The sequence below is a fragment of the Leishmania infantum genome, chromosome 32 (assembly GCF_000002875.2).
Source record: "Leishmania infantum JPCM5 genome chromosome 32".
Classification (NCBI taxonomy): Eukaryota; Euglenozoa; class Kinetoplastea; order Trypanosomatida; family Trypanosomatidae; genus Leishmania; species Leishmania infantum.
This window is the reverse complement of record NC_009416.2, coordinates 1,106,262-1,127,712: the sequence shown is the minus strand read 5'-3', so window position 1 is coordinate 1,127,712 and position 21,451 is coordinate 1,106,262. Positions and strand designations below refer to the sequence as shown.

The 21,451-nt window shown below is 59.9% G+C and overlaps 6 protein-coding genes across 6 annotated transcripts; all 6 read left to right on the top strand.

The window, feature by feature from the left end:
- Positions 1–2,114: 2,114 nt before the first annotated feature.
- On the top strand, positions 2,115–4,367 carry LINJ_32_3000 (conserved hypothetical protein; the record flags this gene model as incomplete). Its single annotated transcript, XM_001467939.1, has 1 exon — positions 2,115–4,367. The coding sequence occupies one exon, from the start codon at positions 2,115–2,117 to the stop codon at positions 4,365–4,367; it is 2,253 nt and encodes a 750-aa protein (XP_001467976.1).
- Positions 4,368–6,056: 1,689 nt separating this feature from the next.
- On the top strand, positions 6,057–7,976 carry LINJ_32_2990 (conserved hypothetical protein; the record flags this gene model as incomplete). Its single annotated transcript, XM_001467938.1, has 1 exon — positions 6,057–7,976. One exon carries the CDS (start codon positions 6,057–6,059, stop codon positions 7,974–7,976), a length of 1,920 nt encoding a protein of 639 aa, XP_001467975.1.
- Positions 7,977–9,245: 1,269 nt separating this feature from the next.
- LINJ_32_2980 (conserved hypothetical protein) lies at positions 9,246–10,958 on the top strand (the record flags this gene model as incomplete). Its single annotated transcript, XM_001467937.1, has 1 exon — positions 9,246–10,958. The coding sequence occupies one exon, from the start codon at positions 9,246–9,248 to the stop codon at positions 10,956–10,958; it is 1,713 nt and encodes a 570-aa protein (XP_001467974.1).
- A 910-nt stretch (positions 10,959–11,868) lies between these two features.
- Positions 11,869–15,309, top strand: LINJ_32_2970 (conserved hypothetical protein; the record flags this gene model as incomplete). The annotated part of the gene is made up of 1 exon (XM_001467936.1): positions 11,869–15,309. The coding sequence occupies one exon, from the start codon at positions 11,869–11,871 to the stop codon at positions 15,307–15,309; it is 3,441 nt and encodes a 1,146-aa protein (XP_001467973.1).
- Positions 15,310–16,970: 1,661 nt separating this feature from the next.
- Positions 16,971–18,197, top strand: LINJ_32_2960 (putative proteasome regulatory non-ATP-ase subunit; the record flags this gene model as incomplete). Its single annotated transcript, XM_001467935.1, has 1 exon — positions 16,971–18,197. The coding sequence occupies one exon, from the start codon at positions 16,971–16,973 to the stop codon at positions 18,195–18,197; it is 1,227 nt and encodes a 408-aa protein (XP_001467972.1).
- A 1,543-nt stretch (positions 18,198–19,740) lies between these two features.
- Positions 19,741–21,087, top strand: LINJ_32_2950 (putative RNA-binding protein; the record flags this gene model as incomplete). The annotated part of the gene is made up of 1 exon (XM_001467934.1): positions 19,741–21,087. One exon carries the CDS (start codon positions 19,741–19,743, stop codon positions 21,085–21,087), a length of 1,347 nt encoding a protein of 448 aa, XP_001467971.1.
- Positions 21,088–21,451: the final 364 nt, after the last annotated feature.

Here is a 21,451-nt window from a genome sequence, read left to right as displayed (position 1 = left end):
ACACGCATCGCACTGCCCTTTCCATTTTTTGTTTTGTGTTTTGTTTGGCCTCGTCTGTTTGGGGATGTGGAGAAACTGACGCACACACCCACACCCACACTTGCACATGCATAACGCAAAGAGGTGAGGAGGAAACCCCGAACGAAAGCACACACACACACACATACACACGAATTACTCGCGTGTGAGAGAGCTTTTTATGCGTTCATCTAGTCGCGCTTGTATACTCGTGATGTGCGGGGTTTACCCACCTCACATAAAGGCACCCGCTCCTTTTCCCTGTCCGCTGCTGTGTGTGATTCCATGTACTTCATCTTTTCGAACCGCCTCCGTCGTTCTGTTTTTTTTTTTTTTCAGATGGCTCCCGTCTGTGTCTCTTCCTCTTCTTGTGCGGTACACCTATGTACCGACATCCCCCCATGCTCTATTCCCGATTGCGTGGTACTCGTGCGTATGCGTGTGTGTCTGTATGTTCCTCTCTTTGTCGGTGTGTTTGCTATGAATACATATCCGCTCAAAGGTGCACGTGCGCGCTCTCTCTCTCTCTCGCTGTAATCAAATGCAAACAGTAAGAATAACCACCAATAACCCTCCTACTCCTTCTCCCCCCCCCTCCACGCCCCAAAGAATAAACCAGGGGAGGCCCACAAGGAAACAGTGTCCATCCGCTATGAGTAGTGGGCCAAGCGTGACTGTTTTCGTGCTTGCACCAGTGCATTGACTCGGTTCGTCATAGACTCCGTGTACGCATGAGAGGAGACCATTGCATCGCTGGCTCTTTATTTTATTCTCGACACGTTGTGCTGATATTCTTGGCTGGTGACAGATAGGAGGGGAGCATCGTCACGTGGGCTCGCCTTGCACGCGGCCTCGTGTGCTTCGCCTATAATGGCGAGAGCGATACGCTTCATTACCATTCGTCGGGCCACTTTATGTGTGGCCGCCGCGGGAGAGAGGTTCAAATTACGCTGCCCCCGTGCTCTCCATTGAGAGAGACGTCTAAAAGACCCCCTCGCTTCGCCTCCGGCAACCTCTCATCACTCTTTTCTGTTTTCTGTCTCCCGTCCGCCTTTCCGCTTTCGATATCTTTCACTTGCAGGTTCCGTTACATCTCCTGTGGCCGCCTGCGCGCAAGAGCTCGACCGCGTCTCTGAAAAAAAACGAGGAATCACCTTCGCTGGGAATTTCACAGTATTCTTTGCTTTGCACGCATTCTTCGCCCGATCGTCTTTGTAGCTCACTCTCCCAGCAACAGACACACACCCACACAATCACACGCCCACGGGGTGCCGGCTTCGTCTTCGTTCAGCCATCTTCTGCGCGCAACAACAGGAGGCTTTGCATCAAGCGCAAAACAACAGCAACAGCAGCAGAGCATTGAACGCAGGAGAACCACTGGAAGAGCACCGCTTCTTCTACCCCCAAACAGATAAACTGAGTGATCTGCTCCCGCACCCACTCTCTTCCTACTTTCGTGCTTTCCCTCCCACGCAACGCCGACTTGTTCAAAGTCTGCGCTTCCCTTCTTTCTCTTGTCTTTGCGCTTTTCGTTCGATATTTTACTTCCTCCTCCGTGCTGACCCCATCGCACCTCTACCTTTTCTGCGTTGGTATCGACCTCGCCCGTCGCGTAAAATATCCTCTTTTACACTGCTGTCGCTGCTTCTTGTTCCCCCCCCTCGCCGAACTCTCTCACGGCCTCTACGTTTGTGTGTGTGTGTGTGCGTGCCTGTGTGTCTCGGCACGCGTGAGTGTCGTCTGCTTGCTGCTTTATTGGCGTATCTTTCTCCGTTCGCGGCTGCTTTATCATTCTCATTGTTTTTTACTTTGCTCTCCGTTTCGCATTTTCGTTTTTGCAGTGCGACGCAAGTACGTAGGTGCTGTGTTGGAGTGTTGGCGGGCCTTGGTACTCGCCTGCGCACTCGCGCTTGGCAGCGATCTTTCTCTTCCCCACTGCCCAGTTGTGCGGCCGGTGTTTCGCCTGAGGTGGCGCATTTCTTCGGCTCTTGCTCTACCTTTCAGGTAGCACAGCAAAAAAAAACACACAAATATATATATATATATATACATGTATAGCTATATACTCTTACGTAGTCGTTCCTGGATCAGTAAAAATGACTCTCACCTCTGACGGCTCACCGCAGCATGCGGTGCCGCATGACGCACAGGAGTTGCACGACCGCACGCACGTTTACCTTTCTTCAGTGGCCCCGACGTTGGACTCCATTGAGAACCTCCTGGCATCGTGGAACCGCTTCCGTGAAGTGTCCTCGGCCGCCGGCAAGGTCCCGGAGGGCAGCAGTCTTCGCAGCGTTCGCATCGACCCCTTTACCGTTCTCAAGTCCCCTCCGCACATCTCGGAGGCGGAGATCGACCGCGCTGTCAAGCGGCTGACCGCGAAGGAGTTGAAGGCACTACACGACGAGTTTGAGCTCACTTGCGTCGACGACTTTGTGTACGTGAACTCTGATGAGGGTGATGAAGCGGATGCTGCGACGAGCGCTCAGGCTGCGACCCGCACTGTTCATTTCGCTGACGAAGCAGAAGGCGATAGGGAGAAGGGCGACGACCACGACAACGGTAGCGGGGGCACCTATGGCGCCGGTGCGGTGCAGTGGGAACGCGCGGGGGAGAGGACGTCCTCCGCACTGGGCGCGGCATCACCGCCGCCTGCCGCCAAAGCCACGGCTGCCTTGGCCGACATGTCAGCCACCTCGCGAGCGACCGCTCTTTTTGAAGGGAACACGGTTACAGTCGATGCCCTCCGAGCCACCGTCGGTGGTGGCGGTTGCGGGTCCGGTGCATCCTCCTCCCACTTCTTGGCTTCGGACGCTGACCCGCTAATGCCCTCCGATGATGCGCAAACGCCGCCGGTGATCTCGCTGGAGGAGATGTCACCTTCCTCGATAGCCGCCGTTGCTGCTGCCCGTGGGGAGGCGACGAACGACGACGCCTCTGGACCCTCCTCCTCGCGACTAGCCGCTACCTTCTCAGCCGCTGCCAACAGCGCGTCCGACTTGCCGGCTGGATGTACCGTGGAGCTGGAGTACAGAACCGACCACTGGATCCCCAGCTCTACCCGGCGCGCGCTGCAGGGGGAGGCAGGGGCTAGCATCACCGTAACCACCGCCGCGATGCACACGGGCACGATGCACGCTATGAACATGGAATGCAGCGCGGCTCCAGCAGCTGAGAACGCCGCCGCCAGCACCACGGAGAGCGACGAAGATGAGGACGAAATCCGCTCTTTCACCACCTTTTCACGTATGGCGCTCGCGAATCATGCGCGGCGGCTGGGGTCGCGGCAGGCGGAGGAGGGCGCATCACCGCACCCCACAGCTCTGCAGCGAGCATGGACGGTCCATGAGAGCAAGACGACGGGCACTGAGGCATACCGTGATGCCGATACCCCTCGAGTAACGAATAGACCCGTCGCCTCGGCCACTACAGCGCCTTCCACTACTCCCCTATCCTCGCAGCCTGGGGGTACGGCGAAGGCTGATCTCGCCCGCGAGCGTAACGCCTTCGTCCGGATGCGTGTCCGCGATGTTCTCCTCGCCAACCGGGTGCGCGCCATGGACACGTCTGTGCTTGGCGCTGCCTTCTTTGCGAAGATGGATACCGCCTGGAATGCCGCCGCCGACCAGACCACGCCTGTCTTGCAGAGGCTCGACGAGCTTCTGTGTGAGTCGAGCGCGCTGCTGCACACGCTGGAGGTTATGGATCACCAGGCGTACCGTGAGCGGGTCATGGACCCCACCCAGTACCTCTGCGTCCCGCGGTACAGCGTCTCCTGCGCAGTGGCAGACTGCCACACGCCCTTCTCTGCCACCGTCACGCGTGTCATGTGCGGACGGTGCGGACAGTTCTTCTGCCCCAAGTGCTGCGCCGAGCGAGGGGTGGGACCCGATGTGAAGTGCGAGGGCCAGCGCTACTCGCTTGGCTGGGAGCCGCTGTGCCGCGTATGCTATCAAATGTGCCGCGAAAGCCAGCAGAGAGTAGTGGAGGAGCGCAATCACGTGCTGATGATCACGAATCAACCTTCCAACGGCGGACACGCAGGGGAGGCGGCAGACGAGGAGAGGAATGCGTGTCACGCCGCTGCTGGAGAGCTTAGCTTGAAGCAGGCGGTTCTTTTTGGCGCTTACTGCGATGAGCACCGCTGCCTCAGCGACGGGCTTCCTCCCTTCTACGTGATCCAGCGCAGCGCCAACGAGACGGTAAGCTTCTGGGATATTCTCGGCTACCACTTCGCCAAGACGCAGGGCACCCTTCGGCGCGGCTGGCAAAACGCCGGAAACTTGGCGACGCAAGCAGTGAACAGCGCGGCGCAGATGATGTCGCGGCGCAAGAGTACGCTGCGTTAGCGAGCTCGAAGGCCTGTGCGGGGGGGGGCGGGTGCAAAAAAGACCCTGCTGCTACAAGACTGCACGATTATGCACATAGGGAAAGGAGAAGGCGAAGAAGGAAACCGGGTGGCAATCAGGCATGCGAGGGAGACACAGAAACACATCTGTATTTGCTGTGGTGTCTGTGTGAGTATCTCACCAACGCGGATGTTGCACCGCATTCCTCTGCCTTCACTTTCACTGCCCCATATATATCGTCTCTCACGGCCTCTCTCTGTCTGAGTTGGCGTCGGAGGAGCCTCATACCAGCACGGTGTAGGCATACCGGCATACAGCCATGCACATGTGTGTATGTAGGCGAAGGATGTGGCCCTGCTGAAAGGGAGGGAGGAGCCGAGCAAACAAAGTGTGGCTTGTGTGCTTTCCTCAAAGTTGGCTGCGGCCGCTCTTCTTGTGCGTGTCTGCGTGGCGCGCGCTCTCGCGTGCGCGTGTGCGGGTGTGTGCGTCTCTCCTCGGCTGAATTGTGTCTTTTCTGTTTCTTTGTTGTGCTTGTGCGCGTTGGCTTGCCGCCCGCAAAGCGCTTTCCATTCATGTCGACGCCCTCTTCGTTTCTTCTTGTCCATTGCTGTTCATCTTGCCTTGCTTTCTGTGGCCGTGCGTGCTTCCAGGCACATGTTCCGCGCCGGGCTCTCGCGATTGACGAGCGGCGTCGCGTTGTTGATGCTGTTGCTGGGCGTGTCGCGTGTACGTATGTGCGCGCATGCGCTGCTCCGCTTAGGTATATCTAGACTGCTTGTGCTTGCCTCTTCGAGTGGGGAATTCGTGGTAAAGAATTAGGGCAGTCATAAGCACGCGCACGTGTATGCCTGCCCTTCCTTCTCTTTTTCCAACAGGAGAGCGGAATGGGAGGTGCGCGACGGGATCATCTGCGGCGGATGAAGGGAGTGGGGCGGAGGAGGCCGCCTCTTATTCGCCTTTGTACCCGCCCCTTCCTTCGCTGCGCACGTCTCGCCGTTTTGTGGAAGGAAAAGGAAGAGCATCAAAGAAGCGAGCCTGCAGCGAGGGAGGGGAAGAACACGCGGCATTGGGGCTGAGCAGGCGAGCAGGTGTTATGGGTATGGGGAGGGAGGGCTCACACAAGGAGCCTTTCTCTCTCTCACACACACATGTGCTCACGCACCCGTTTCCGTCTGCCTCTCCTTCGTCCTCATGTCGGCCTTGTTTCTTTTCGCTTGCTTGGAGAGTCCGCCGAGCACGATGCGATGCACTCTGAACGTATGTGTGGACGCTGTTCTCCTGCAAATGGGTATGTGCGTCCAGTCCATGTGTCTATGCGTTAGCGTGCGCGCATCGGATTTGAATCGTGACGTTGATATAGAGTCCTGCGTTCAAATCGCCTCCATCATGTATACCATCTGCCTTTCCTCGTCCTTTTTCTCGTTCGGCACTCTCTCTCTCTCCACTGCTGGTCTCATGCTCTTGCACATCCTCGCGCGTGTGCGGGTGCATATGCATGCTAGTGCGTCTCTCTCCCTCTCTTCGGAGACGATAAAGTGCCACACACACACACACACACGAGACCGATTCCACCCTTCCCCTCCCTCGCGTCCCCTTGTGGCTGGCAGATAAGAAGGATACACACGTCAATACTGGTGTAAGCACTCGTGTCAGCTCCTTCCCCTCCCTCTACATCCCACGTAGACAAGAATGCCGGTGAAGCCACAGTTCACATGGGAGCAAACGGGCGAGGACGTGCTCCTGCACATCACCATCAAAGGCTGCAAGAAGGACGCGGTCGATGTTCTGATTGCCGACGTTTTCGTGAAGGTCAATGCACCGCCACAGTACTTGCTGGCGCTCGACCTGCTGCACGCAATTGATTCATCCAAGTCGTCACAGTACTTCACCGACGCGCAGGATGGCATCATTCTGCACGTCAAACTGCACAAGGCGGAGGTGGGCCGTGTGTGGGACGCTCTTAGCGTGCGTCAGTCCTCCGTCGGCAAACAGGCATTGCTGCAGCGGCGACAAGAGTCGATGCAAAGAGCGGAGCAGCAGTACCGGGCACAGCTGGATGCACGCGTGACACAGCGTGAGATGGAGAAGCGTCGTATGCTGGAGGCCCAGTGGGAGGTTGAGAAGGTGCAGCGCGCGCAGATCGAGCAGCGTGTGAAGGAGGAGAAGGACGCCGCGGAGACGGAGCTGTACGCGTGGGAGGACAGCCACACGACTCCAGCGGCGGACACAGCCTCCGCTTCACCGCTACCACTCGCTAACACCAAACTCGCGAGCCCTCCACCGCATTCGGCGGAGATCGCCGCTGCTGCTACTGCTGCCGCCACCGCGGCATCATCACCGCTGCCGGCGACGGCTGAGGTTGCTCCGTCTGTGACGCCGACATTGTCCTCGTCGGTCGCCACGCCGCCGGCGATTCGGCAGGTGGACACCGTCAACGTCACCATTGACTTTACACCGAAGACCTTTGCGATGCCGACTCGCTCGCACGGGGATGAGGAGTACTACCGGCAGAGTCGCTACAAGCCGGTCTCGATTGAGGACACGCCGATGTTCTGGAAGGAGCGGGCAGACAAGTGCTACCGCACGCAGCAGTGGAAGGCGGCGGCGAACGCCTACTCAGAGTCTATCAAGCGCGACGGCGCCTTCTTGACTTGCGTCATGAATCGGTCCGCGTGCTACCTGCAGATGGCAGACTACAAGAGGGCAATCGAGGACTGCTCGCTGGCGCTGACCATGCTGGCCAATACACCGGCGAGCGAGGTGACACAGGAGCGGTACCGAGGGCTCATGACGAAGCTCCACGCCCGCCGCGGCGCCGCCTACTGCTGGGCAGATGACCTCAAGAGCGGCGTGGCGGACCTGCGCATGGCGGCTGCCTATCGAGACCCGACAAGCGACGACGACGTAGCGGCCGACTTGGCAATGATCGAGGCTCAGATGAAGGAGCGCGGCATCACTGAGGTCGACGCGCGCGCCGACCCTCTCTCCACCCGCATGCAGGAGGCGGCGGCGCAGTATTACCAGGGTTCGTACGAGGCTGCCGAGGCCACCTACAACACCATCCTCAAGGAACAGCCCTTTCACATGAAGGCACAGGGAAACCTCGCTGCTGTGCTGCTGCGCGCGGGCAAGTTCACACAGGCCCTTCAGGTTTGCGATGGCATCCTGCAGTTCTGTAGCGAAGTGGCTGCTGCGCTGGAGCAGCCTGGTGGCCTCGCGGGCGACCAGCTCGACAGCGACGATGAGGAGGACGAGGACGAGGACGAGCCTGGCTGGGCAGCATCGAAGACAGCGAGTGCGCTGGAAGAGGTGGAGGGGGCAAGCAACAAGGACGCCCTTGTTCGCCAGCGCCGCGCAGCGGCAAAGAAGCTGGGCGAGCAGAGCGGCCACGTGTACATGCTGCTGAAGGCTTACGTGCGCAGCGCAGCCGCTCTGTGCGGAATGAAGGAGTACCACAAAGCGCATGGCTGCCTAGAGCGCGCGCTGCGCATTACGCCGTACGACAACGACTTGCGCGACGACTGCAACCGATTGGCTGAGAAGATTCGGATGGACACGCTCATCGCCGCGTCTGCCGGCTCGGCACGAGCTCAGAAGGCTGCTGCGTAAGGGCACGAGGGCACTGCTACTCCTCTTTTTATGTATGTGTGTGTGTGTGTGTGTGTGCGTGTGCCTGCCACCCCTCTTTGCGGCGCTGAGCGGCACCGGCATTGCAGCTTCAGTCTCCTTCTCGAAGACTAACACACGCCCGCACGCACCATTTTCTTTCACGCGCCATAGGCTGCGCGGAGGTGTTTGCCCACCATCTTCGGAGTGTGGCTCCGTTTGTGGACGCCCGCTTGCGCCTTCACATCTGTCTCTGTTTTGTTCCACTTCTGTGCGCTTCTTCGCTCCTTTCTTTGGTTGTTCGTCCTCTTCTCTTTCGTGTTCCCTTGTGATGTATGGCACGTGCGTGTGATGGACGGAGGGCCGACCACGAGAGAGGAAAGCGAGCTGGAGTGTGAGATGAAGCGTTGCGGCTCCTGGTGACAGCCACAGTGCCGCGTATTTTAGCCACGGTAAAGTTGTCTCGCTCTCGCTCGCTCGCTCTCCATGGAATCGACGATGGCCGTGTTGTTGTTGCACTGACTGCCTTATTCGTTCCTCGGATCCGCTGCTTTTTTTTTCGTGTGTCTGTTCGTGGATAATGCGCTGGTGTCTCAAGTGTGTGCGACATAGAGCAGCAGGGTGGAGTGGCAGTCACAGCGACTACGGTCGGTGGCGAGTATGCGTGGGAAGGTGGCCATGGCGGTTCTCACAGACGCGGTGGCCACCTGCCCTCCTCGCCGCTCCGCCGCCCTTCCCCTTTCGCGAGATGTGCCGGTGCCGAGACTGCACCGGAACAGACAGACGCACAATATTGCACCAGCTGAGGTAGCGAAGGAGTCGATCGAACAGCGAGAAGGGAGAAAAGAAAATGTACTTCAGCCTGCGCAGAGGCCCATCGTCGGTACCGCGCATGCACCAGGCCAACGTTTTGTGCGGTGTCTGCCAGCGGTCTTTCTTGTGCTTCGACTCAAGAGCCGCTGCGCGTTTTGGTTGGACACGTGCGCTTCCGTGCTGGTGCCGCTTACCACGAACGATCCGTCTCCGCCCCTCCTTGCTTCTCGCTCTTACCGCCGTCGCGGCTGCTGACACTTTTCTCTTTCTCTATCGATTTCCAACATACACGCACGCGCGCTCTTGCAGCGCCACCGCTCGTCTTCTCGCCCCACTCCGCGCTGCCGCCAGTTGGAAGATTGTCGGCACGCGCCTCGCTCGTACACGCGCGCGGTGGAGGATTTGGTTGTACAGACAGGGCATTTTCACGTTCTAATTTTCTAGCTGCTCGAGACTGCGATGCGCACGGAAGAGTACGACGAAGGAGAGGTGCTCACCGGGGCGGAGCTTTACCTCTACCTGTTGCGCCAAAACGAAGCACAGCTACTGCGAGCGCAGGAGAAACTGCGCGAGTACTCGACCCTCAAGGACACCCTTCACGTCCTGACGGAGCGCAGCCGCAGACGCGTGCTGGCCCCTGTCGCTGGTGGCCTCGCCTACTATGCTGCGGAGCTGAACGCGACGAACACCATCTTGGTATTACTGGGCGACGGCTGGTTCGCGGAGCGCAGTGCCATTCAGGCCGCAGAAATCGCTGGCCGGCGCGCTGACTTCCTGCGTCGGGAGACTGAAGTCCTGCAGCAGGAGCAGAGCACTCTCAGGGCTAAGCAGGAGCTATTCATGTCGGAGCTGCCCGAGGCACAAGAGGCCGTCGCGGAGTTGCTGGCGGCGAGGGAGACTGAAGTGCCGGCTGCCCAGTCGCCGTCGCAGTCTTCGCCGGCATCCCAGCCACCGCAGCCACCATCGCAAGAAGGCGCGCCTTCCTCGGGGTCTGTCACGCCGGCAAGCGCACCTGACCGCTCCGGTGCACCCGACGCGGTGCGTGCCGCTGCGTCTCCCCGCTTCGCGTCATCCGGAAGCTGCCCAGCCCCGCTCCCATCGTCGACACCACCAACCTCGAGGACACCATCCACGTCCTCTGGGTTGCCGCTGGACTACTCTTCCATCGACGTGGCGCTCACCACCTTCGATGAGCAGGACGAGCTCACAGAAGACGAGCTCATCGCGCTGGAGGCGGAGCTGGGTGACCGCGTCAACGACGACGACTTTGTGGAGCGTGTCATGACGGAGCGCATGATTGCCAAGAAGGAGAGGCGCATCCGCGCAGAGCTGGAACGGCGAAGCGGCGGTGCGGCTGCGATCGAGAACAGGTCGAAGGCCGCGGAGGGTGCACCCGTGTCCGCCTTACCCCCAACCTCCGCTTCGGCAGCGGCGCCAACTGCCACTGCTGCTCCTCGGTCACATGGTACTGCGTCTGCCGCAGTCGCCAGTGCCGCAGACAACAACGGATCATCGGCTAGCAGGCGAGAGGCAGTGACCTATCGAACCCCCGGCGACATTGGTGGGACGGCCGCGAGATCTCTGGTGGTACCCAGCGGGCCCACCGACGCGCTTCCGGAAGCGCAAGCGGCGGCTTCCTTTTCTCTTAACGAGCTCGTGAGTGAGCCTGCACCGACATCGTCGCTTTCGACGGCTGCTCTAACCTCTGCGCGGCCCCTCGCCAGTGCGGCGCTGAACGAGGCGGATGTCTCGTCTGCGGCCTCCTCCTCGGCTTCGGCCGCGAAGCCGTCTCGCCGGAAAGAGCAGCACGTGCGATTTGATGCAGACGTGAAGGATACAGGTAACTCATTCTCGGTGACTGCTGTGGTTGAGGCAAGGCGGCCCCAAGTGGTGAACTCCCCTGGTGAACTGGCCTCGTGCGATCAGCGTATTAGCGCCGAAAAAGCCCCAGGGGACACACAGTCGCTGTTCCGGAGCACCTACATCATTGGTGATATTGTGGAGCGCAACGAGGGGACGGCGAATGGTGGTGGCAGTGGTGCTGTTGCTGGTGCTGCAGTAGGTCGTGGCGTCGCATCCGTCATGCCACCGCCGCCCCTCCTTCCTGGCCAGCGGCAGAAGCCAAAGCCCAAATCGATCTTCATGCGAGAGCTGGAGGGCGACGGAGCGTGAGGCGAGCGCGGCGTCGATGCGTTTGTGTGTGCTGGTCTGTGGGATACCGTGGGAGGGAGGGGGTGGGCGCGGCACACTTGTTCACCTCCCCACCTGCACTCGGTCAAGAAGCCTCGCTAACGGGAGGCATGCGCAGAGCCGTCACAACGACTACGTTTTTCATGGCAATGACGCCTCCGTACCTGGGGCATCCTGGTCTTGCTGAATGCATGCGACGCGTGGGGTGCTTTGCTTTATCTCGCGTGGGCGCATGCACTTCAGCAAGGAATGGATATGGCTCTGCGCGAGTGCCTGCGTGCTTGTAAGTACCTCGTGGAGGAGCCGCCCACAAGCCCGCTGCTGCCTGGGGCCACCTGTGTTGCTGCGATCTCTCCTTTTCCCCTCTGTCTCCCTTCGCCTCGCCCCGCCGACACTCAGAGACGCGCACAAGAGAGCGACATGCGCGTTACCACGACATCGTCTCCTGCATCTTCTCTTCCCCTCTCGTGTTTTTTTTTTCTTTTGCCCCACTCTCACAGAGGTGATTTGCGTGACCTCGTCGCTTTTTCTATTCGGCCGCTCGCGTCGGACAGTGCCCTCCCTCCTACCCTACCCTGTCCCATCCTTTGCATTATCCACCATCAGCACCACGCATTGGCGTATTGTTCTGCGCTCTGAAAGAGGCACACGAGGAAAGAGGGCACGAGATCAAGAAAGAGGCCCGCGCATCTCTCTCCCTTCAATACGTTTGTGCGCCGCAGGTGCTGTTGTTTTTCACATCTTTGGCTTGTGTGCCCCTCTTCCCTCTCTTCGTCGCTTTCTGTCCGGCAACGGCGGTCCACCCGCGCAGGGGCTCCGCCAGAGGAGGGGGTGTACAAGGGAAAAGCGCCCAGAAGGTGTCCCAGCTCACTAGCGGATTACAGGTATCGCGATGGAGGCAGTAGGCACATCATCGCGTGATGGTGTGGCAGCAACTGCGCCACCGGACCGGTGCGGCGATTCTGACCCCGCGCACGCCATCAACATCCTCGCACTCAGCGGCGAGAGCGATTGTCACAGCCGCGGTGCTAGAGGGCAGTCTTACGCGGAAACAGTCAACATGAACCCCACCTCTTCTAGCTCTCGCTCCTCGCCTCGAATGGAAGTACACGAGACCAATAACGCCGGTGCGTTCGTCGTCGCTCCTGCTGCAGCGGCCGGGGCTTCGGAGGTGCTCACCTTAGATGAGCTCCTGGACGGGCCTGCTGGCTGCCGAGATTCCACCAGTGAAGCGCCAGCACACTTGCCGGTTATTAAGTTTCTGACGACGCCACACAAGGACAGTGGCGACAAGCAGAGGGAAGCGCCTGCTGCAGGTCCTACCTATGCAGAGAAAGCTGCCGCTGCAGCGGCTTCTACTGAGCGCTCGGAGACGACCGCCCTTGCTGAGCTTCCTGCTGCGGCGAATCTCGCCCCCCTCTCGTCCTCCCGAGAAGTACTGTCGAGTGCGCGAGCCTGGAGCTCGCCTCTTCGAGACTCAGTCGCGGCAGCCTCTGCGCATCTTTCTGCCCTCCCGGCAGGTGCGGGTAGTAGTGAAGTGCCTCTCTCGGTGCCCACCACAGCTCGTGCGGACCCCCTCGTAGCAGCTGCGGCAGAATCAGCCGCATCGCAGTTGCAGGAGGAGACGACCCCGTCGCATGTTAAAGACGACACCGCTGCCGGTCTGCAAGCGGCAGCAATCGGCAACGTCGCTGAGAAGTCCCCCATCGCTAAAAGACCAGCTACAAAAGCGGAGGGGTCACCAAGGGCACTGACGCGAGCTGCATCCCTCTCCGCTGCGCGTACGGCGCGGCAGGGCGTAGGCCGTGAGCACAACTCGTCCGCCGCGACACCGTTGAAGCGAGTAAGCAAGGGTAGAAGCGCCACGCCCGGGTGCGCCGCTGCGCTGCTGCGTGACATACTGGGCACTGCCACGCCTGCGGACAGAGCGGCGGCTGATGCGCGCAAGAGCAGGGCGGCCTCCACAGCACCACCTCCAATCTCCACGCTTGACTTGCCCGTCGGGCTGCTCCTCCTGTACTGCGCCGCCGAGGAGACGTGCACCTCGTTGGAAGGCGGCGCGACTCCGTCGATCTCCTCCGCCTCGGCCTACTCGCTGCTTTACATTCTGGAGCAGATCTCCGACTTACGGCGCCGCAATCACCGGCAAGCGGCACTAAAGCAGGCCAGCGAGCTGGAGCGTGCGAAATGCGAGGAGCTCTACGAAGCGGCGGAGAAGAAGCGCGCATTGGCCGCGGCCCAACGAACCGCGCACGCACAGGCGGTAGAGCAGGAGGAGCTTCGCGCCTGCACGTTCCGCCCGGCTGTGTCGAAGATGGCGCGGCGTATGGAGGCGAAGGGCGCGAAGAACTTTATGGAGAAGTGTATGGCGTGGAGGGCGGAGGCGGATCGCCGGCTGCGCCAGAGGTGCGACCGCCTTGCTGAGCTGGAGGCGGAGCAGCGGGCTGCGGCCGCAGCGCAGAGCGGCATGTTGACACCTGGCAAGGCGGTCACGGAGGGAAGCCGACGCCTACTGGCACAGCCGAGCGTACAAGAGCGACTCAGGTCCCGACCGTGCTTATGGGAGGTGAAACGGCCAAGCGAGGGTCCGAAGGAGGGTGGGGTGAGTGTACTTGTGCCCGCACATGTACTAGCCGACACCGCAACATCGTCTCCACGGCTGCTCGGCGCACCAATCACTTCCTCGACAGCGGAGGAGCAGGAGGCTGTCTTGCGCGAGTTGTGCCGGCCCGGTACTGAGGCAGGAGTGTCAGGCGATCTAACGCCGCAGCTGCCGCAGAGCACGTCTACTTCTCGCGTGCCCAAAAACAGTAGGGGCACCGTGAAGGGGTTCCTGAGCCGTGTCGAGCAGGATGCGGAGCGTCGCGAACAGACCGTGGCGAAGCTGCAGGCACGCTACCACAACCCCGACACGGAACTCTTTGAGGGTGAAACAGGGCGGCCGTTTTTTCGCCCCAACGCGATGCCGATGGCGTGGAAGGACGGGCACCGCGTGAGCTACGTCGAGCTGCCCAAGGAGAAGCAGAAAGACTTTCGTGCAGAGCTGCGCCGAGCCGGGCTCGACTTTGTGCTGGCACATTACCTGCGAGAGCGTCAGAGAGAGAAACAGCAGAGCGTCACCGGCAGCGGCCGGGTGTCGTCGGTAGCATCGCAGGGCAATGGCGCCGACGTCGCTGAGGGAAGCACGGCACCTCGGCACTCCACCTCGTCGCAGTCGCATGGACACGCCATGACAGTGGCGCATCAGGCGCGCTTCATGGCGTCGCTTGAGGCGGCGCTGGCGCGCAAGCAGAAGAACTGGGAGCGTCTGCGAGCGCAGGCGACGGCGGATGAAACCTTCCACCCCCAAATCACCAAGCGGTCAGCGAGGATGGCGCTTCACAAGACAGGTGGCACACCTATCTATGAGCGCCCAACGGAGCTCAGGAGGGGGGCCAGCGCGCAAGGTGCTCGGTCGGAGAAGTCACAGGGGCAGCCCTCTTCTGCTGTTCGCAAAGATAGGCCGCTGCCCGAGGTGGCGCAGGTTTTTCTCGACCGAAGCGGGAAGTGGATGGAGTCACGGCAGCGGCGGCTGCAGCATCTCGCAGAGATGGAGGAGGAGCGGCGGCGCGCTGAGTGCACCTTCACCCCGAATCGCTACTTCGGGGACGCGTGCGAGAAGACAGAGGTTCCTCGCGGCACGGAAGTGAGTCGGACGGGTGCGTCGTCGCATACGGACTCGCTAGTGGCGCCAGACGCGGGTGGTGGCGATGCCGAGGGCTACCGAGACACTTCTCAGGCCCGCGTGCTGCTGCAGGATCTGATGGCATCGGCAGCTGACGTGCGCGTGATGAATGAGCTGGAGCTGCTCCGCTCCGGTGCCGCCTACCGCGATGAGCGCTTTGTTCAGGCGGTTTGCGAGCAAAGCGGGCTGGCCGACACGAGGCGAGCCATGGCAAACCTGTCTCTCCAGTCTGCACCGCGCCTCACCAGAAGCCGCAAGGACGCGTGGGAAGCATCGAGACCGCCTCACCAGTCTGCCGCGACTCTGTTCCAGTCGCCCCTCTCCCCTATTCCCCAGAGATCCAACCGGCCATCCGCCTCGCCATACCCGCTGCCGCGCCGGGGCACCCTCACACCGTTCTCGTCCTTCCACGATAGCGCGCCGAAGTCGGTGCCAACGCTGTCGCAAGGCGAATCGGCGCAGACGCCGATGCCTCGCACCGTAGCCAGGGACGCTACAGCGGCTCTCTCTGGCGTTCGCGATTTCGCACTGAGCTTTCCGCCCGTGGAGGACCCGTGGGCGGCGCTCGACGCGCAGACCGACGCTATCCTCAAGCGTCATGGGCGCTAACAAAGGAAGATGAAAGGGGTGGTATCCATCGGGTATCCGAATCCTGTCCTCGCCATCAGCCTCATGCTGCTACTCATACTCTCTCGTGGGTGCATGTGCGCTTGTATATATGTTTGTTTGCGTATTCTTCCGGCGTCTGTGTAGACCGGCTGCTGCTGATCGCGTGCGCTGTCTCACTGCAGTCTACTAGAGACACCGGCGCGCTTGCACCGCCGCAGTGACTACTAGTCCCCAACACGAAAAAGCAAAACACAGGAAGAACGCAAAGAAGAGCCACTGCCAACTGCTTCTTGTCGCCCTTCTCCCTTGCACTCGCACGGGTGTCTGTGTGTGCGTGCGTGTGTGCGTGTGCCTGTGCAAGCCGAGGAGGAGGAGGGGCGAGCGCAGCGTGCGAGTGTGTCTCTGTCTCTCTCTCTCTCTTTCTGTATGTGTGTGCTTTGCGGAGGCTGGCTGCTGAGTCGGATAGGGTGGCATAATCTGCGTGCCATCTGGTTTCTCCCCTCTCGGTGCCTGCTTCCCCACTCGCACTCTCTCTCGCTCTCGCTGGCTCAGTCGTCAAATCGAGGGCCCATTCTGCACGGCAGGCCCGCCATGTACTGTCGCACCTCCTTTACCGCAGCGTCCTCGCTCCCTTCCTCGAGAGCTCCGCTTTCCGTGAAGTGCAAACCCCCACCCCCAAGTGCAGTCCGCACTTCTATGCCGACCTTCACCGTACCTCACGTGATCTGTGTGCTCGCATAGAGGAGATGGTGAAGGAATGAGGAGGCGAAACGGAGAGGGAATGCTGTCGAGCAAACTCATCAGCGGCGGAGGCCACCCTTGAGGAGAACCAGATGGCAACGCTGTCTCGCGCTTCCTAAGGCCTTCCCCCTCTGTGTTGGTGCGCGCGTACTGCAACTGTTTGGTGCAGTGCCTTTCCGGCGTGCAGGTACACATCTCCCTCTTGCGCGCAGGGGCCCGGCAACCGCATAAACATACACAGAAGAGCAGCAAGAGCGGCTAGTGCGTATTTCGACGTTTCCTCCTCCCTCCACCTCCCCGTTTCCGTCCCCCTTTTTCAACATCCTTCGCTGTCTGCCGCCCGCTCCTCGCGCTCTTCGCTTCCGTCGCTCTTTTGTTTTGCTTCATACTCTCCGCAATCGACATAGTGATTGGTGACGCTTTATTGCATTGCCTCTCTGTCTCTCTTTCTTGCCCCACCCACCCACCCACCCACCCACACGCACACACACGCGCGCCTGTTTCATTGCCCTCTCCCCTTTCCTTCGTTGGTTTCATTTGGCTTCGGCCTATCGCGGTTTCTTTGCCTATACACTCTCTACTCACCCGCGCGCCCAGCAACGGTCCACTCTACCACCGGCCCCTTACGCGCACAACAACAGCGACACCGACAGGCAGACAGACGCCCACACAGGACCGCCCCGTATCCGCTCTCACAGGTACACCGTAGAGAGAAGGCACCGACAGTACTTCCTTTTTTTTTCGCTTCTTCTGTCGCGCTGCACATTGCGTGCGCAGGCCAAGTGATCAGTTGCGCTTTCGACCAAGAAGCTGTTGCTATCTGGTTTTCGCTCTTCACACAGTCCTCTATCTACGCAGACAGCCACCAAACTGAAAGACTGCCGTTACAGTGCTTCGTGGCGAAAGAAGATAACACGTCAATGTCGTCCCCGCCACCGCCGCGTAATATCGAGGAGGACCTCCACAAGAATGAGGAGGAGAAGCCCGCGCCGGAGTTGGACGATGCCGACATCCCGGTAGACCCGTTGCTCACGCTGCTGTATATCCGTCACACGCTGACTTCGCCGTGGAGCTCCTCCGAGGAGCGAGAGACGGCCAAGGCGGCGATGATGGAGGAGATGGAGAAGCACAACATGGCGCCCTACATCCGCTTAGTCTGCGAGGCTCTCGGGGTCCCGCTCGATGAGTCGAAGTTGGCAGAGATGGACGCCATCAACGCCAAGAAGGTGGCCGCCTTCGACGCGCGGCTGAAGGATGCGGTCGACAACCTCGGCGACACGGAGGTGCGCGATGTGCTACAGGCCAAGTGCGATCACTACGCCCGCATTGGAGACCTCGAGATGTGCATGAAGACGAACGAGGAGTGCGCCGCCAAGACGCTCGCGACAGGCCCGAAGCTGGACCTGTACTTCCAGCGCATTCGCCTCGGCATTGCCTTTTCCGACAACGACATTGCCGCCAAGGGAATCACGGACGCACATCGTCTCATGAAAGACGGCGACTGGGAGCGCCGCAACCGCCTGCGTGTGTACGAGGGCATCTATCACGTGTTTATTCGCGACTTCCAGCGTGGGTCCGCGCTGCTGCTCGACTCCATCACGACGTTTGCGGCTGGCGAGCTTCTGACGTTTCAGGACTTCGTTTTCATTACCGTAGTCGCAAGCCTCCCGGTCCTCAGCCGACCGGAGCTGCGCAAGCGTATCGTGTATAGCCCCGAGGTTAACCGCACCGGCGTCGACGATGTGCGGGAGTTGGTGAACTCGATCTACGACTGTCAATACAACAAGGTGTTCCCCAATCTGGAGGTGGTGTGCCAGCATCTGCGCAAGGTCGTCTACCTCTCTCCGCACGTCAGCTACTTCTTCCGCGAGATGCGGGTGCTCGTCTTCACGCAGTTCCTGGATTCATACAGCAGTGTCACGCTGGAGTCGATGGGTGCGGCCTTCGGTATTCCGGTGCCGGCGCTGGACAGCATGTTGTGCACGCTGATCTCCAACGAGCGCATCGCGTGCAAAGTGGACCGCGTCGACGGCAGTGTCGAGACATACCGCGGCGACACAACGAACTTCGACTACCATCGCATTGTGAAGAGCGGCGACCTGCTACTGAACCGCATTCAGAAGCTCTCTCGCCTGGTGGACATGTAGAGAAGGCGCGCTGTCGTGCTGCGTGTCGCATTCGTGTCTGTTGGGTCCGATTCAGATACGCGTGCGCCTGTGTGGTGATGTGCAGAAGATGTTTGTAGCCGTGTGCGTGTGTGCGGCTGGCAGAGAACGGAGGCTGGGAAGACGAGGTGCCCGCAGGTGGAATGTGGTTTGAAAGTGGACAGAGGTCGTTAGGGACTGGGCAGGAGGGGGAGGGGCGAGAGGACGGAAGACATATACGGCCGCTTGACAGCGAATGCGAAGGTGCGTTGCTCCGGGGCGAGCCTTGGAAGACGTTGACACACACACACACACACACACACACAAACTCGACAAGGGATGCCCGAGGTGCCAGCTAGCTCTCCACCTCCCTTCTGTTATCACCCGCCCTGTCTCACATCACCGTCTCACCAGCATCCGTGAACCTTTCCTCCGGTGCCAACGCATCGTCTCGTGCCTTTTCCCTTTCTCTTGCGTGCCTCACTCTTGTTGTCTACATGCTAAACAAGCACAGCGGTATGCTGGAAGGAGAGAAAGGGAGATGATGAGGAGGAAAGCGGAAGAGAGGTGGCACGCACGGCTGTGCCAGCTTGTCCCCCTGCTGCCCTTATCATCTCCCTTTCTATTTCGTTTTTGGTTTCCGTTTTGTTTGTCGAGTTAATGTGCGTGGCTGGCGCCTGCGTATGTCGTAGAGGGCCCAACAGGTGTTGAATCGAAAGTACTTATTAACGGAGACACGAGGTGAGGGGCGGTGTGGCGGTGGTGATGGGGAAGCGACGAGGAGACGGACGAGGGTAACGATAAGGATGCCCTGCAACGGCGTCTTGCGTGCAGTGCCGAGTGGGCCTGGTGCCTCTCCCTCATCTTGCATGTCCTCATCATCTCAGTGGCGCTCACTCTCTCTCGCTGCGTGTGTGCAGTGGGTCTGCCTCGATTCCGCTCGCCGTCCATCTGCGGTGAAGGCGAGCAGGAAGTATGGCACACACCTGAACACCCGCTACGCAGCACTCTTTGCGAGTGCTTACGGAGGGTTTTTTTTTTTGGCACGACGTGTGCGGTCTGAAGGCACCGACGGCGTCGATGCCGTCTCCCCTCCACTGCTACTTCTTCGTACACGTACCAATGTGTGCGTATACGGTATGGTGCACGTGCATGTCTGTGGACGTCTAAATCCCTCCCTCTCTCGCTGTTCACTCGTTACGTCCCGCTCCGGTGCCGCCTCTTCGCCTTCGTTCCTGTACACCGCCCATTCCCTCGCGTTCGGCCGGTGCACGGCGTGCACACACACGCGCGCCTCTCTGTCTCTGTCTCTCCTTCTCTCTCTCCGCCTTCTCTACATGAAGGAAACATATTTCACTTTGGTGTGTGTGCGTGTGTGTGCGTGCGCGTGTCACCGCTGGCCTCGTCTTACACTTCCGCCGACACATTGTGCGTCTTTCGAAACCCGTGGCCTCTCATCGACGCGTGCCGGTCTCCTTTCGCAGACCGTAACGGAATCTGCCGCTCCTCCCTCCACATACCCACAGAACAATACCGACGGTAGGCAATGGCCAAGGGCACAGTGAAGCGCAAGGCGACACCGTCATCCCTGCGCAAAAAGAAGGCGCAGCAGCGCATTCGCAAGCAGATACGCACCAAGCTGCAGAAGAAGAAGCCGAGCTGGAAGACGGCGCTTGCGAAGGTGTACACGGGCGGGGCCAACACACTGAAGGACAGGAAGAAGGATAGCCGCAAGCGCGCCCGCAGCGGTGAGGATGACTGCGATGACGAGGAGAACACTTTCAATTTCAAGCGCGACGGCGTGGACGAGGACGGCGAGGTGCAAAGCGATGTCGACGAAGAGAAGGAGGAGCGGCTGAATCAGCGCGACCCGCTCGAGACGCAGTTGTTTCTCAAGAACTTGCCACTCGATACGAGTGAGGAGGAGCTGATGACGTACTTCAAAACCCACTTCAGCGCCGTCAAGCGTGTGCTGCTGGTGCGCAACCGTGCGAGCAAGACGCTCTCCGGTACCGGCTTCGTGCACTGCGGCTCTGCGGAGCTGGCGGGCAAGATATTTGACTACGCCCAGCAGAACGCGCGTGAGTTGTCGGCGGTAGGACGAGAGGACATGAAGGCGCAGACCGAGAGCCTTTCTCATCACCAAGCAAAGCGGCTCATGCATAAGATGCGCACCGACTCCTTCGTTGTACGTGACCCGTTTCTCACGATGCGCGACACCAGGTTCACGGTGCTGCGCGTGCTGTCGAGATCGGACACTCAGGAGGCGGTGAGTGCACAGCAGAAGAAGAAGAAGCGCACTAAGGTGGCAGCAGACGATCCGCGTAACTTGTACCTCTTGCAGGAGGGTTTGGTGGTGCCGGGCTCCGCCGCAGCGAAGGGTCTGCACCCGCGCTACCTGCAGATGATCGAGGACGACTATGCCGCACGTAAGCAGCAGCTGACTAACAGCAACTACTTTGTTAGCAAGACCCGTCTTAGTGTGCGCAATCTGCCGCGCACAATGTCAGAGAATGACATGCGCCGCCTCTTTGCTGAGCAGGCGCGAGCATACCTGAAGAAGCATCCCGAGGACACAGAAAAAGATAAATGGGGCAAGTACGGCCCCATCCGCAATGTGAAGCTGCTAAAGGACACGGCTGGCGTCTCGCGCGGGTACGGCTTCATTGAGTTTGTGAACCACAACGTAGCTCTCAACACACTCCGCATGCTGAACAACAACCCGACGGTATTCGGCGATCAGCGGCGACTTATGGTCTCCTTCGCTATCGAGAGCATGAGCGCAGTGCAGAAGCTCCAGCGCATGAAGGAGCTGAAGCGCGCACGCTTGGCTCGCGGGTTGTGCGACGGCCGCGCGTCTGCCGTGTCGTCTAACGCAAAGAAAAGCAGATAGCACTTTTCGGGCGCGTTCATCGTTCCAGCTTTGAAAGTCGGTGCTGCGGGTTGCTGTTGCTCTGGCGTCGATCAAGTGCATAATGTTAACAAGCACAGGTGAGGAGGGCGAAGGCAAGGAAAAGATGGAAGCGAAGGCTTGAGGAGGAGGGTGGCGAGGCATGCACCCCTGGACATGCTTGCACGCAGACAACGTTTTCTGTATCGGACGCAACGCCATGCACGTGCGTGTTGGCGTTTGCGTGTGATCTGTGCGAAAGCGTGCGCACTTGCACATGCTCTTGTTTACACCTGCCCTCCCTCTCTCTGCTTCTCGCATCTCTTTTCCTCTTGCTTGCGTGTGTATATCTGTGTTTTTTCTCTCC